General features: G+C 46.5%; 1 protein-coding gene across 7 annotated transcripts in view; it reads right to left on the bottom strand.

Annotated features, from left to right (window-relative positions):
* The window catches only part of ETS1 (ETS proto-oncogene 1, transcription factor), a 139,124-nt gene that overhangs the window by 16,907 nt on the left and 105,495 nt on the right, over positions 1-16,722 (bottom strand). For 4 of the 7 annotated variants that reach the window (XM_086383391.1, XM_086383392.1, XM_086383396.1 and 1 more), the window contains 3 exons: positions 15,210-15,287; positions 13,791-14,039; positions 8,841-9,101 (listed from right to left, as the gene is read on the bottom strand). In XM_086383391.1, coding sequence (XP_086239517.1) covers positions 8,841-9,101; positions 13,791-14,039; positions 15,210-15,287 — 588 coding nt within the window. The remainder of the gene's footprint in view (positions 1-8,840; positions 9,102-13,790; positions 14,040-15,209; positions 15,288-16,722) is intronic. The other 3 variants (XM_086383393.1, XM_086383397.1, XM_086383398.1) reach the window with 1 other exon arrangement.

Raw genomic sequence — 16,722 nt, 5'->3', positions numbered from 1 at the left:
AATATAAACATACTTAAAAAATCCTTTTTGTAGATTCGCAGCAATTTAAAAAAAGAAAAAAAAATCAGACAAACTGCATAGCCTGGAAATATGAAAACATTACGAGAAAAAAAAGCGAGGTCAGGAATGCATAAAATACACGTAGATGTACATAAAACACAGAATATGTGTAAGTGGACTGTTTATGCTAGCAGGTCAACAGCAGGCTAGTAGCTAAGTTTGGGGATTATACTCAGATTTCTGACTGCACAGGGGTCGGCACCCCTCACCCCATGTGTTCAAGGGTGGACTGAAGCATCTGTTGAATGGAAGGAGTCTCCATGCGTCTGCTGAATGGAACGAGTCTCTATGCTGAGGACCCACTCACTGGTCCAACAGCATCCAAGCTGGGAAGGCAACCGGGAAACCAGGAGATGCCAAGGGGCACAATCAAGGGACCAACTGGAAGAGCTCTTCACAGCTGAGGCCATGGGAGTTTCCAGGCCAGCTGCTCACAACCAACAGGACCTGCGTGGTTGCCTCAGCAACACACGGGCTGGATTCTGCTCAGGGGAAACATCGGCTTCAAAGACACAAAGGTGGAGCTTCCAAGAGGAGACAGAGTGGCATTCCAGCAGGGTCACCACCCAGTTCCACCATATGGAGTTAGAGTTTGTTAAAGAAACAGCCACCCAGAAAATGGGAGACCCAGAGAAGCCTTGAAAGCAGGTGGTTGGCAGGGGAAAGGGGTTGCTGTGTCCCCTAAAAAGATGGGTCCCCTTGTGAGTTTCCTGACTCCAAATCCAGGCACCCAGAGGCTTCAGGTGGTTTAAACACCAGGATGTGCAATCTGTTTTGTATAGTATAAAGGTGTCTCTCTGCCCTAAAGGCAGCTTCCTGGAGCTACGGGAGCTGCGTCCAGTCCCCGGGGTGGCTCAGCCAGCTGTGGTCTTCAAAGGCGACTGACAAAAACAGGGAACCTCCCTGTCCACACCTTCAAAGCCGTTTAGAAGGGAAAAAACGAACAACGAGGCCGAGTCCTCCCACCATGTGATTTTCTCCACGGGTGGCAGATGTCTAAGACCAACTGTCCCCATGCGAACCAGTCAGGAGGCAGAGGCAGTGGGACCTCCACACAGGCAACACCACCAAGGGGCTTCTGATCGCTCCAGCTCAGAGCGGCCGGGGACCCCCGCCCCCGAGCTCCAACGTACTTCCCCAGCAGTCTCACAACTGAGCAGCATGTCAACTCCCTACTCCAGTGAGATCCCACTCACATTCCATGTGCGCACTGAGGACCCGCCGTCAAACACAGCGCAGAGAATCAGAATTCCCCAGCTTCTGCGATGCTGGCTGGTAGCCAGGCTCCACATAGGCTGAGGGGGTTTGTCTGGCTTCCTACAACCCACCACTCACAGGGCCCTCTGAGGAGGAAAGGGCAGATGCTGTTTCTGCCTCTCTCATTGCCAAACTCTTCTCCTCCCAGCCATCCAGGAGCTACCCACGGATGCTCTACCCTGAGACAGTGACACTCCCTGTAAGCCTGAGGCTAAGTCCAGCTTTGCTTGGGTGAGAACCTCAGGATCCTTGTAAATGGCAGGACTGCACAAAAAGGGCACCACGGTTTTACGCTTACGTCAGGAAAGACTGTAGTCAACTCATAACCTTACAGCCACAGTACTGACACGGAGAGATTGTATTCCAGAACCTGGCTTAGGGAATATTCCCTCCACCCCCAATTATAAAGCTCCAAGTTGTTCCTAATAACATCTCCATGGGAATACAGGCTATAATTAGAATCTCCTGCACCAATTCACACCACAGTGCTCTTCTGCTCTGGGGACCCCCTCTCCTTTCCTCATCAGTGACTGAGGCTCACATGAGAAGCTGCCCCTGGGGGTTGTACCTGAGGACACTGAGATGATTTTGCAATCCAGCTTTCCTTCAGAAAACCGTGATTTCAGGTGATGCCGCCCAAGCTCAGGTTTCATTCTGAACTGAAGGGCTTGGAAGCCCTTCCTTCTCTTAGCAGTAGCTTTATGTTTCTGAACCCTACAACTCAATGACCAGACCTACAACTCGGTCAGAATGCCCAGGTTTCGGGTGTGGCCCTTGGACTCTGTTATTGTGTGAGGATAGACGGGCTCTAATTTATCTACAAAATGAGAAGAAGGTTTATTTTGGGCTAAAAGCAACAGATGCTAAAGCATCTATTTCTGCTTTATTGACTTTGCCAAAGCTTTTGACTGTGCCTATCACAATAAACTGTGGAAAATTCTGAAAGAGATGGGAATACCAGATCACCTGACCTGCCTCTTGAGAAACCTATATGCAGGTCAGGAAGCAACAGTTAGAACTGGACATGGAACAACAGACTGGTTCCAAATAGGAAAAGGAGTACGTCAAGGCTGTATATTGTCATCCTGCTTATTTAACTTATATGCAGAGTATATCATGAGAAATGCTGGGCTGGAAGAAGCACAAGCTGGAATCAAGACTGCCAGGAGAAATATCAATAACCTCAGATATACACATAACACCACTCTTATGGCAGAAAGTGAAGAGGAACTAAAAAGCCTCTTCATGAAAAGTGAAAGAGAAGAGTGAAAAAGTTGGCTTAAAGCTCAACATTCAGAAAACAAAGATCATGGCATTTGATCCTACCACTTCATGGGAAATAGATGGGGAAACAGTGGAAACAGTGTCAGACTTTATTTTTTGGGGCTCCAAAATCATTGCAGAATGTGACTGCAGCCATGAAATTAAAAGACGCTTACTCCTTGGAAGGAAAGTTATGACCAACCTAGATAGTATATTCAAAAGCAGAGACATTACTTTGCCAACAAAGGTCCGTCTAGTCAAGGCTATGGTTTTTCCAGTGGTCATGTATGGATGTGAGAGTTGGACTGTGAAAAAAGCTGAGCGCCAAAAAATTGATGCTTTTGAACTTGCAGTCCCTTGGACTGCAAGGAGATCCAACCAGTCCATCCTAAAGAAGATCAGTCCTGGGTGTTCATTGGAAGGACTGATGCTGAAGCTGAAACTCCAATACTTTGGCCACCTGATGCGAAGAGTTGACTTACTGGAAAAGACACTGATGCTGCGAGGGATTGGGGGCAGGAGGAGAAGGGGACGACAGAGGATGAGATGGCTGGATGGCATCACTGACTCGATGGACGTGAGTCTGAGTGAACTCCGGGGGTTGGTGATGGACAGGGAGGCCTGGCGTGCTGCGATTCATGGGGTCGCAAAGAGTCGGACACGACTGAGCGAATGAACTGACTGAACTGAAAAGCAACGGGGGATTGTCTAGGGCTTCCATTTCTACAAAGCTAGGACCACTTTGTGCAATGTCTCACTGAAAAATACGTGCAAGTTGAATTCCTGATGGTCTCAAATGTAGTCTTTCAGAGGTTGAAGGATCAGCTATTCATAAGTCTGCACAGCATAGTAAATCATAATTTCATTACAGGTAATGAATGGCTTGGAGCTTAGCCTTTTCCCACGCTCCGTGATAAAGAAGAGACCCTGAGCACTTCATACAACAGTTGAAACACAAAGCTGGGGCCACACCTACACACTGACAACACAACTATTACCAGCAGGACTGCTCCACACCAACTGCAGGAGTGACAGGAAAGAATTCCTTATCTGCACCAACTGAAGTCTGGCAATCTGGAGTGAAGTTCTACGAAGGTGGTTTAGAGACCATAGCGCCACCCACTCCTGCATGCCACGCCCCCTCCCCCTGCATAGTGTTAATGAGTGACAAGCAAGGCACAAGGCCCTGAATCTACTCTAAAGGGAGTAACTGAGATAACCAATGAGTGTTCTCATTCTTTAAGAGAGAAAGATTTCAAACTGAGGTGAGACATGCAGCACTTAAGTTTCAGTTCAAGAGCCACCTTCCTGCAGAAGGCTTGGAAAAAGTCATTTTTTTGTGTCTCAGTTTTGTCATTGACAAAAGGAGCCTGGAGGGACAGAGAAGGGAAGGGATCAACACTCTTTGACAATCCAGCATATTATTCTACACCTACTGAAATGGAGAGGGAAAAAAGCCACGGATGCCTATGTTTGTCAAGGATCTAGAAAGTATTTTGTTTAGGTCCATCAAATACACAGAGAACACTGGGCCACCTCTCTCAGATGGTTTTGTAATCAGATGGGGTTCATAATGTATCTTCAAACAAAAGAAAATGGAGCTTTCTGATTGTATCAGTTTGATAATCATAAGCAGTCCCAGCAAGGTAAGAAGGTGCATTCTGGCGGAAGCCAGTGTTGCATTTGATGTATTCTTAACTCAGCTAACAGGCAGGCTTTCAAGCCACGTTATCTGCCCCCACATCTTGACCTAATTTAACAAGTTGCCATGGGAGCCCAATGAAGGTTGATGCAATTTTCTTATCTTGGGAGGAAGAATGCAACTGAGCAAGAGAATGTGAAAATTCAGTTTCTAACTGATTTCCACACTTACGGTGCGGTAAGTAAGACAGCATCAGAAGAAGTCAAATGTATTCCTTTGAGGGTGTAATGGGCAGAGAACTGGGCTCCCAGAGACAGGAAAATGGATTCACCCCAGTTCAGGGAATCTATACAGACATCCTTTCGTTCAGGTGACATAAAAGGTATACATGTGCTCCTACTGTGTGGCCACACATACCCTGGAGGTAAGCAAATTTAAAGGAAACAGATTAAAAAAAAAAAGAGCATAGAACTTGAGATAGAAAATAGGTGTGATGTTTATGAGCAATAAAGAGTTTTGCCAACACTTATACAATGATTTCCACTCTCCAAAGTACTTTTCTGAACTTCAGGTCATCTTGGTATGTCTGGATAGACTCAGAGACTCATTTATAAGAACTACAGTCACTGCACACGTCCCAGGCAGTGGAGGGGCCCAGGGAAGCATGTTCTGTTCCCTGGCCTGTTCCCTAGGATTTATCTGAGATGATAAGAGGTCACAATGAGGGGCAAGATATAGTTTTCACTGTGGACAAGAGATATTTACCAGACAGTGAACATGGGGCCGAGGGGGTGGAGGGAGGTGGGAGAGGCTGGGGGGGTGGGGAAGAAAGCCACCCAAATTTGGACCACTCCTCATACACCAACCATGGGGTGGCAGGGAGTCGGACATGACTGAGCAACTAACACCACATGCCAAATAAATCCTGACTTTCATCAAACCACAGCAATAAGAAAATCCAGTTCAAGTCTAAGGACAATGACAATATCTTGAATTCGTCAAGATAGTGAACCTTCCAGGCCTACGAGCACTTATCTGTACTCAACATGTGCTCAGAAACATCTGCTGAAATAATTGATTTGTTACGATTGAGCTTTCTCTCCTGCGTCTAGCAACTTGTCTGGCACTCATTTGTCTCATTAACTGAGTTAGTTCAATTACATGCTCACAGATCTCCTACCAAGAGAGGGAGGGACACTTCCACTTCGCTAAAAGTAGAAGAGGGTACAAGGTAAATTTGCCTAAAATCACACAGTGTGTGAGGGCTGGGGGGAGCATGGAGGACTTCTGTTTTCTGGGCTATTGTTTGCACCTCTATCTGAGATGGCTTGAAAAGTAAAATCCCCAGTTACAAAGAAGAAAAAGCTGAATGGTAAGATACTTTAAAAATTGTATTTTAGTTCAAATGACTACTGGAGTTTTTGAGATCATTAACTGATAATCATCTTCTCCTTTGTCCCATTCAATGAATATTCTACTCCCTTAGAGATAGAGACAGAGAAAGAAAGAGGAAACAAGAGCGAGGAAGAAAAGGATGGAAGGAACGATGGAAGGAACGAAAGGAAGGAAGAAGCAATCATTAAAACAGTCCACCCAAAGAAGTGCATGTGTGCCCAGTCATGTCCAACGCCTCTGCAACCCCATGGACTGTAGCCCTCCAGGCTCCTCTGTCCATGGGATTCTCCAGGCAAAAATACTGGAGTGGGTTGCCATTTCCTTCTCCAGGGGATCTTCCTGACCCAGGGATCGAACCCACATCTCCTCAGTGGCAGGTGAATTCTTTACCACTGAGCCACCTGGGAAGCCCAAATAAGGGATGACATCAAACACAACTCAGACTTCCAGGACATTCCTGTATTTGTCCTGAAAAGAGGTTTAGGTGTTCTGATCTGTTTGGCTTTGGATGAGAAATGCCCACCTGTTAGAAGGCTCACAGGTGGCATTTTGGTGTTGGCTCTCCTGATGGCTGTCTTCATGTCCAAATTCGTACTCCTAGGTCTTAACATTCCACGTCATCCTTTTCCTTCTCTCCTTAAAACTATGACACTTGGAGAGATTTCCAACTCTCAGATGATTCTTGTCAAGATCAGCTTAGCTGAAACTCTTCAAATCACTCTTGTAGAGTATGAGCTCTGCAGGCCTCTCCCATCAGACTCCAGTAACTTATACACATGCCCTTTTCAGAAGAGTTTCTATTTGAGGTGGAGATCAGGCTTTCACCATTTCTAGAAACTTCTAAACTTTTTGTAGAGTAGCCACGATTCCTTACCACAATCTTACCCCATGCAGGTTGACCTAAATCATAAGGCTTTCTCTGGCCATAGCCCAAACTTTAGAACTTAAAAGTCAGTATACTTAATGTCATTATCCACAAAACCACCTTAACTAGCAAAATTTTCAGAACTGCACACCAAACGAAAAGAAAATGATGAAAACTGTTAGAGGAGAAGAATTATGATCATGCCTGGTGACAGTGGTTACGGTAGAGATTATGTCAGAGGGAATAAGGCAAGACTTTTAATAAGGAGAAGCTACATTGAGGATTTGGTCCTGGAAGTCAGGGTGGCAGGGGGAGGAGAGGTGGTAGCCTTTTCACTTGGGCAAATGACAGCGCTTGCACCACAAGGAGAGAGGCAAACACAGCCACTCAGAGATGCCTGCCACCTCCACAGCCCCGATTCACTTCACAGCTACCTCTGCCTCTCCCCCTCCTAACTACGCAATCTTTTTCTCCTCCTCCATCAGTGTACCCAACTGGAGTCCAATTCTCAAAATACCTAAGCGTTACTATAAGGGGTTTTCCAGGTGTCGCAGGGGTAAAGAACCCGCCTGCCAATGCAGGAGATGCAAAAGATGCAGGTTTGATCCCTGGGTAGGGAAGATCCCCTGGAGAAGGAAATGATGGCCCACTCGAGTATTCTTGGCTGGAAAATCCCATGGGCAGAGGCGCTTGGCAGGCTACAAGTCCATGGGGTCACAAAAAGTCGGATGCGACTGAGCACAAGCAGCACTCTCATACATCCTAAAAGACACTTTACATACTTTCTTTATTCCAAATGTCATTAATAGAAAGGCACAAACTTTCTCCTGTCTGCTGCCCAGAGGGAAGGGACTGACCCCTTTGCAGAACAGCGATTTCCCACCTACTCGTGATGCTCAAGGAAGGACTTGGGAAATATTGTAGGAAGAAAAAAGTAGTTGACTATTAAGCTCCTTTCTGGCCCACAACTCTGTGTAATAGTCCTGGTCACTACTTCAAAATCCAAACACGACTCCTGAGCACCTATGCATGCACTGAACTGTACAAGGAGCTGGAGGGATACAATGTAAGAGACACAACCCTGATCCATGAAGGAGGAGGAACTTTTCCAAGCATGTGAGTTGTTCTCAAAGGTCAGCTGAGTTTCCTTGAGTTTTCCCTCACACAGAAACAGGGATAGAGCTCAGTCTTAAGATCAGATAGACACCTCTCTAGAAATGCACACTGAGGTATCTGTCTTCATCCACACAAAGGGTCTTCACATGGTGACCCACCCAGGGTGGATAAATTCCAAGAGGCCAAGACCACCACTGCACATTCAAAGCTTAAAACAAGCTCCACTCACAACACAATTTCTGAATTTTAGAAAACACTACGATCTTACAGGCTCCCCTGGTGGCTCTGCAGTAAAGAATCTACCTGCAATGCAGGAGCTGCAGGAGACGTGAGTTCGATCCCTGGGTCAGGAAGTTCCCCTGAAGGAGGGCATAGCAACCCACTCCAGTATTCTTGCCTGGAGAATCCCATGGACAGAGGAGCCAGGTGGGCTATAGTCCATGGGTTGCAAAGTACTGGACTGAAGAGACTGAGCAGGCATAATCTTACAGAAAAGATCTGATCATTAATATATTCCTACTCCTCGGACAGATCTCAGATACACTCTTCAAACCTTCCCAAGGTTATACAGCCTCTGTGCCCCACCTCGCTTGGACAGTGAATTCAGATTCTTGGACCAGATTCTCAGTCAAAGCCCAAGCTCTCAACATACACCTTCCTTTCTCTATGATCTTTCTTTTGTTCAGCATGACTACAACTTTCACTCCTGGGGGAAAAAAGTCAATAATAAAGCTCAGTGAGAAGAAAGGTTTTCTCTAGAGGCCAGGATCTAGCCTGAGTGTAGGGTGACTGAGGGCACTTTCCCCATTTCCACTCCTGCCTGATAATGAGGATTCTACTGCCGATGAGTCCAGGGAGTAGACCCATTCAGTGATGGCTTTCAGTGACGCTGCTGCTGGCTCTGTGTTCAGAGAGCCCTCCAAGAGCAGGTGAGAAGAAGCCCCTTGATGCTAGGCCGGGAAGGCAGAATTTCCAGAAGCACCAGATCGACAGAATTCCCTTCCCCTAGTTACAGATTCAAAATATCAGTTTTCCTACCACTCTTGGAAAGAATCCCTTGAAATAGAATGATATTATTTGCTTCCAAAACTCAATGGCTATCTGCAGAGTGGCCTGAGAGACTGACCCAACCCCTCAGAGTCTTCTTGTCCCCTAGGAAGGGGGTGACCTTAGGGGCTGGGGACAGCACAGAAGTGTCCAGGGAGCCCACCCCAGCGGGCGGGAGGAGGCCAGGCGTCCTACCTGTGTAGCCGGCCAGGGCCGCAGCAGGAATGACGGGCTTGTCCTTATTGAGGTCAGCGCGGTCACGCACATAGTCCTTGAAGGTGCCCTTGGGCTTGTGGTTGGGCAAGGCAGCTGGATAGTCCTCGGAGTCGAAGCTGTCGTAGGAGGGGACGCGCTGCAGGCTGTTGAAAGACGACTGGCTACTCCAGGACTGGGTGAGGCGGTCGCAGCTGTCATAGCTCTCTATGCTCTCGAAGGAGTCCTGGCCCCCGAGCTTACCTGGAGGAGGAGGAGGAGGCGAGAGGAGAGCGGGGAGGAGGGATGGGAAGAGACACTGTGAAACCCTCTCGGTGAGGATGCGCAGGAGGGATACAGAGCGGCCGGCGGGGATGGAGGTGCGTGCGTTTGCTCGGGGGAAAAGGGGCTGCCTGGACCCAGCCTGAGAGCCCCCTGCATGGTCCGGTCTTGCTCCAAAGCCTCTAGGACCGAGACTCAGAGCCGGGTGTTGCTACTCATCTCTGCCAGGGGGAGACAGCAGTGTTTGGAACGACAAGAATTCCACAACCAGAAACCTACAGGCTGAGAAACACGTCTGTTATGACGAGATTTCTGGCCGATGAGTTAGACCCAATGAGGGGATGAAGAAATCTGAGCTGCATCAGGCTCAACTCACCCTCTACCCTAACTCAAGCCAAGGAGATGATTTCAAAAGGCCCCATTTGGCAAAATATTTTGGTCATAAGAAAAAAAAATTCCATTACACTAGGAGAGGATTGACCTTCCTTGACCTTGGAACTAAAACACTATTTTTTAGCCTTTTTTCCAAACACTCTTTGAAATGTACATCGTACTGCCTCTATGCCTTCTCAAATAGAAAAAGAAGTTATGAGATGTTTTTTTTCCAGGAGATTAAAAAAAATATATCATTTTTCTAAACAGAAATCCATATTCTTTACCAAGCACTATCTGTACTTGAAATTTGTGCTTTATTAGGGAAACGAAGGCAATTAAAAAAACAAAGAAGTTGATTAAAGAGTTAAGGTCCGTAGCAATGGCAGAAATCCTTTACTCTGTGAGTTGCTTAAGGCATTCTTAACTGACCACAAGATCATGCAAGTTCATTAATTTCCCAAACCAGGTTATAAACAGCTGCTATGATTGCATAATAGCTCCTAGAGAAATTTCCATTGGCAAAAAATGCCATTTAAAAGGAGGCTGAAAACGGAGGGGGCGGTGGCAGGGCGGTGGGGCGGGGGGGGGGACAAAAACAAATGCAGCTAACTGCTGAAAAGGCTCACAGGAATATTTTTTATGTTTTATTTCCAGATACTTTCCAGGCAACCTCAATTAAATCATGGGAGATTAAATGGCTGATTGAGTCCAGCAAAGTCAAGAGGCCAAAGGATGTGACAAATGTGTATGCAGAAATACCTGTGAGTCAAGGCTGGCTGGCCTACTCTGACGTTTAAATCCCAGAAGAAAGTTGGTATATACAAAGTAATACTAGTAAGTTTCTGGTGTATCCTCCCCTTCACAACAGAGGAAATTCATTAAGACAATGAAATTCAAATATTTAATTTTGGTGTCCAAACCAAAATTAAATAGACAGTAATTAAGAAGGAAGATATATAACTTCCAAAAAAGATTTTTAACCCCAGATAAAAGAAGTTAAATATGTAATTTTTGCATTATCTGCTCTTGTAAATTTCCTGAGCCTCTTATCCCTTCCAACACTGCTTGGAACAAAAATATAGTTAGTTATCTGCTTCGTCTCATTCCTTCTTCCAACCACTCATTCAAAGAACGGCAATCCCCAGAAAGCCTCGGAGCTGTCTGCCCCATATGCCAAGTCCACTGTCATATTTGCAACTTTTTATTATTATTATTTTTATCATCTAGTTAATACTCTGTAATGACCTACATGGGAAAAGAGTAAGAGTGGATATATGTGTGTATGTGTATATATATATATATATATAAACTGATTCTCTGCTTTATACCTGAAACTAACACAACATTATAAAACAACTATACTCCCCAAAACTGTTGTAAATAAAAAAACTTTAAAAAGAAGGAATTGTCCCTTCCAGAAATTCACATTAAAAGTCTCAAGAAAACAGACCCCAACCAAGAATGCAGCAGCCTCTTTTCAACAGAACAGGAAATTTTGTGGCCTCCCATAAAAAGGTGTTTGCTCATTCCAGCTGTCCATCTTAAACATACCAAAAGCCTAAGAAAGAGTTTATATTTTCATGAGGAACACCCCACCAAGTCCCCTGCATTTACACTCAAAAGTCCCTGAGATGATTCCGTCAGTCATTTTTATACTGGGAGGGCGTGGAGACTGGAATTTCCACTCGCTGGACAGCTGAGGTTCCAAGGAACCCCAGTAAGCAGGGACACTGAACGAGGCCATAACCGCCCCCTGGCAGCCTCTCAAACATGAGCCAAATGCAACTCTGTTGAGAGCTGCGGTTCATAGCAGGAGGCTGCTTTCATTTCAGCTCTCTTTCACAATCCTAGAGCTGGGAACCTTCATTTACGGGTATTTTTCTCCCAAAATGGGTTGGTTCCAACTAGATGAGTCGCTCAGTTAGGCTACTGTGTTCAGGGGCGGGGAAGCTCGTGTCCTCTAAGACATCCATCGGCTGGCTTTCCTGAGAAACATCTCAGCAAGGTCCTTGCAAAGCTCCCTGACCCCACCACACAGACCTCAGGGCACCCAAAGCAAGAGGTGGGGGAGCCCTGTGGCAGCCCACTCAACAGACCAGCCCAAAGAAGACAGTTCTCTGAGTCCAAGGAAGTGGAATAGAAACACTCTGTCTACCCGAATGCAGTCTGGGAACACTGCGATTATTGTTCATCATCTTCAACTAACAGTGATGCTTTCAGTCTACCCCAACCCTGCCATGGCAGAGTCAATCACCCCGCTGGAATACGTCCTGTTTGCAGCACTTCTCACTCGTAAAAAAGCAACCGTGAACAAAACGGTCTGCCCCCAAGTTTGTGTGGTGAGATGCTTGGTATGAGCAAAGGAGAATGAGGCCAGAGAGCAAGCCTTCCTGTTTCTCTGTGCAGTTCACCGTCTGGCCCACCATCATTCATCTGGGGTCGCAGGAACCAAGAGAAGGAGAGGGAAGAGGCCAGTAACACAAAGCAAAGCCAGACACAAGGACAACAGTCCTGCCCAAAGTGACAGCACGCTGGGCCCCCCCACACACACACCGGCAACAGTCCTGCCCAAAGTGACAGCACGCTGGGCCCCCCCCCCCCCCCACACACACACACCGCAACAGTCCTGCCCAAAGTGACAGCATGCTGGACCACCCCCCCACACACACACACACCGGCAACAGTCCTGCCCAAAGTGACAGCACGCTGGGCACCCCCGCTACACACATGTGCACGCGCGTGCACAGCCTCACTGCACACTCACAGAAAGCCCCATAAGAAAGACTGGCGTTCTGTTGCCGTGACCCGCCTGAGAAAAAAGGTACACATGTGAGTGTAAGTATTTAAATAGACCTGCATCCAAAAATAAAGAAGGGGAAGGTAAAGCTGGTCCCACCCATCCCCTTCTGTCTGAAACACAAACACCCCGTGTCCCTAGGAGGCAGATCACAGGCTGCGATTCTGCTGGGACTTCCCCTCCGCAGGCCTGCTGGGAGGAAGTGGGAGCCTGGACGCTCGAAGGAGCTGAGCCTAGGCCTCAGGACAGGGAGCGGGGTCAGCATTGAGCAGACATCACTGCGAGGCCGGCCACTCGGAAAGACTTCCTCCTGCTCCTCTTCCTGTCTGTAACTCTTTCCAGTTTATCCATCAGAAGAGTCAAGCTAGTTCTCCTGTTGACTGATCTGCAGCATCATTTCAAATATTTGGCAGAAAAGTAGATTATAGGACTGGCAGGAACCTGGGTAAGCTTCTGTATATTTGAATTAGAACTCAATAATAATAATAATAATGTGTTACCTAACATTTGTGGGCTTCTGTTCCCTTTTCTCTGAAACCTAATTTACTCTGATTTTAGGAAGAGTTCTATAATATCTGAAATCATGTCTTATTTCTGTTTCATTTTGGATAAAAGGTAACATCCAGAATATTAAAAAAAAAAGAAAATCAGCTAGTTCTTCTCCCATGAGCAAGTCCGTCTTTATACAGGACTGTCCTTCTATCAGAGCAAACAGTCTGGACAGGTCACTAGATGGGTTGTGTCTCTGAGTGTTTAGGTCCCAATCTTTAAAGTTGAGGGTATTTAACCTTTTTTGGCTTTCTAAGGTCAGTCAGCTCTACTTAGAACCATGTAGCTCACTGTCAGTGAATATGTTACCTTTGTCATAAGAGTCACGGCAGTAAGAGAGAGTATCTAGTTTTGGAAGCTTCTGGCCACCTCTTTCCCTGGTCCTCTAGCTAAATACACACTTAGACCACACTGCTGATGACTGGTTCCAAATAAGCTGTTGGTTAACCATCTTCTATCTTCCCAAACCAAAGAAGTCACAGGAGGTTGGGAAGCCCAGGCTGAGAAGCAGAGGTCATCAGACACCAAGCCAGGAAGGGTAGTCCGACTCAGGAATATTCGAACACCAGGACGACGCAGAGATCAATTCTCTCTGGGAGGGTTCTCAGAATCATTTTTATGTGACTGTGTCCTCCTTAAGCAAAATCCTCTCAAGGAAAATAAAGCACCTAAAATTATTATTTGGTGAAATATCATACCTAACTAAGAAATGTGACCAGTCTTCCTGCCGGATTTCAATTCCACCATGGATCCACAGTCTTTGTTATCATAAAGCCTCGGCTAAGACTTCATGATACAAAGTTCTTAACAGCTAGACATTTTAAGACAGAAAAGCAAAAACTCAGGCATGCCCATGGCTAAGAGTGAGGGAGGAAAAAAAAAAATGGAACCTAGGAAATGCACCCAGTGAGGCAATTCTTAGAAACTTCTAGAGCAGAAATGTGACCTACCACGACTGGCCCTCCCCATGCACATGTTGTCTGGGGTCACCACTTCTTGTTTGATGGCAAAGTAGTCAGTCTGCAAGGTGTCCGTCTGCAGAGTGTCCCGGAGGATGACCGAGGAGTAGTCGTTCTCATATTTGAGGGAGAGGAGCTCCTCTGAGCTGATGGGATGGAGAGTCTGGTAGGACTCTGTGATGAAGCTGGGCTCGGAGAACTCCGAGGGAGGGACGCACTGGGCATGCTCGATACCGTAGCCTGGAAACATAGAGTGTGCGATTGGAGAGAGGAGAGGTGAGTACTGAAAACAGGCTATTCCCTCCCCATTTACAACGGCCCCGTGACGTTAACCAAGCTGACTACTTCAGGGAATAAAAGACAAATACTTGAAGTCAAAAGGGCCTGGGTTTTCAATCTTGCTCCACTACTTAAGGGCCATGGCCCTTGACAGACACTTCCCTTTTCTGACTCAATTCTCTCATCTCTAAAATAGGGATGATGGCAATCTTCCCCAGGGCATTGTGATGAAGATCCAAGGACAGCACACAACCAACCTTTCTAGCACACAATAAACTCATCGTTGTTGTGAGTATACAGATCATAATAAAGTAAAACGATAAAGGGAAAACAAACCTACTTAAGATACCCTTTGAAAGCAAAGCCATCAGATAAGCACAGCCCTACACTAATTCTCTTCCTCCGGCCATTCCTGCAGCCTGGTGAGGGTTCAGGCACCAGGAGGACAAGGCTTTCTGCTCAGAGACAGAACCTGAAGCTGCAGGGCATGCCCTGAAGGAAAGGGCATGTTCCCAACCCTAACACAGTTCAAAGGGAACACTGTTGCACATTCTAGCAAAAAGGAAAGAACAAGATCAAAATCCCTGACCTGAACTTCTGTTGACCACCACATGGCCCAGGGTCAAACAGGACCACTGGAGAGAAGCAAATCGCAGTCTCTCTGTGACTATCTGTCACGCTGAAGATATCAGCAAGACCCCAGTGTAGGAGCACGCAGGTGAGCAAAACGTGCAACAGGCTGAAACCTTGTGCTTTGCAGGAATAACAAAGCAAATAAGCAAGTGTCTACATGTTTTCTGAGGTTTTGGTTTTTTTTAATATGGACCATTTTTCAAGACTTTATTGAATTTGTTACAATATTTCTCCTGCTTTACGTTTTGGTTTTTTGGCCACGAGGCACATGGCATCTTAGCTTCCCAACTAGGGATCAAACCTGCACCCCTGCTTTGGATGGTAATGAAGTCTTAACCACTGGGCCACCAGGGAAATCCCCAAGAATCTACATGTCCGGAGCTATTATTTTCTGTAGAATTGCCAGGCAGGAGCCTGAGATGGCCTAGGACAGGGTTCCTTTCCTAAGTTCCCATCACAGTGAGCAGGAAGAGAGAAGAGGAGCCAAAAGGAACTTACTAATGAAGTAATCCGAGGTATAGCGGGACTCTGGGTAGGGAGGGTTGACTCCATTAACTTGGTATGGCTTCACATCCTCTGCAACAGACCAGGAAGGAAGGGAACAAAGAGGTCAGCATGCAAGCAGTGCTCAGCAGAAGAGGACCCTGGAGGCGAGGACCACAGTGATCTCAGTCCCTCTGAGAGAAAATCTGCATGTTCCCTAACTGAGCTAGTGTCTGAGCCTCCCCTGACTGGAGCCTTGTCTATAGATGAGCTCACCAAAGTATGGCTAAGTTTATGATTTCAGTAGCTGGAAAAGGGGATTTAATATCTTGGAAAGCACGCCCATGAGTAATCTCAAAGGGCTGGGAAGGCATCCACCCTCTTTCTGATGCGTGCGTGTGCCGCCAGCCTCCAAGGCTTGAAGACATCTTATTGTTGTTGTTTAGTCGCTCAGTCGTGTACGACTCTGCGACTGTCAAGCTCTTCTGTCCATGGGATTTCCCAGGCAAGAATACTGGAGTGGGTTGCCATTTCTTTCTCCAGGGGATCTTCCCGACACCTTGGGAGTTTACCAAAATCAGTCGCCAACATTCAAACAGATCAGGTCCAACGTTTTTCAGAAACACAGGGCAATCTTTTTAGGCAGGAAGATTTTTATTATTTTCTTATTATTCTTATTGCTATTTTATTTATTTTTGGCCATGCTGCACCGCACAGGGATCTTAGTTCCCTAACCAGGGAGTGAACCCCTGCCCCCTGCACCAGAAGTATGGAGTTCCAACCACTGAACCACCAGGGAAGTGCAAGCAGGTAGATCTCAGAGCCCCCACTTCTTCCAACAGGTACCTGGTATTTGGTGTTTTTTCCATTGCCCTCAGATTTCCAGTTCAGGCCCAGATAAGACACTAGTAGGGTGATTCTACTTGGTGAAATATGACAGAAAAGACACATAACCAAAGTTCTGTCCTGGTGCCAAGCTCCACGGGAATGAGATAGAACGCAGAGGAAGGTAACCAAGCAAGAGAAACTTCTCCACTGAACGAAAGTGAACTTGTAGATCCCCTAATGACCCTGGAATCTGGTGGTAGCCCCTGACTACTGTATGGAACAGTCGGATTACATTTCACTTAAGAATCAGATGTAGACAGAGGGGGCTGGTTTGGGTTTTTCCTCGGGTATTTGATAGCTTGTTGGGAGCAGAGACTGCTGGGAAAACAAGTTCATGCCTGCACAGAAAAACAGTTCCCAGCTGAGATAAAATGATTAAACTCTGCTTCAGCAGCTTATCAGATTGAAACATCCCCTGTACCTTTGGCCTGCCACCCCACCCAGAACAGCTATGTTTTTTTCTGCACTGGGTTGCCTTACTTTAATCACAGAACAAAAGCTGTAGCCTCAATACAAACATCACGCTCAGCTCTTGGAGGATCTGAAGAAGCACAGTCCTTCGTCTCCCTTGAAAATGGGTGAGATGTTCTCACACTCACTCCATTACTCTCTCATTCTCCTAAATTCACTGGTATGATTC

The sequence above is a fragment of the Bos grunniens genome, chromosome 29 (assembly GCF_055505025.1).
Source record: "Bos grunniens cultivar Pamir isolate PY7600 chromosome 29, Bosgru_T2T1.0, whole genome shotgun sequence".
NCBI lineage: Eukaryota > Metazoa > Chordata > Mammalia > Artiodactyla > Bovidae > Bos > Bos grunniens.
Note: the sequence above shows the minus strand (reverse complement) of the source record. Positions and strands in the feature narration are given on the sequence as shown.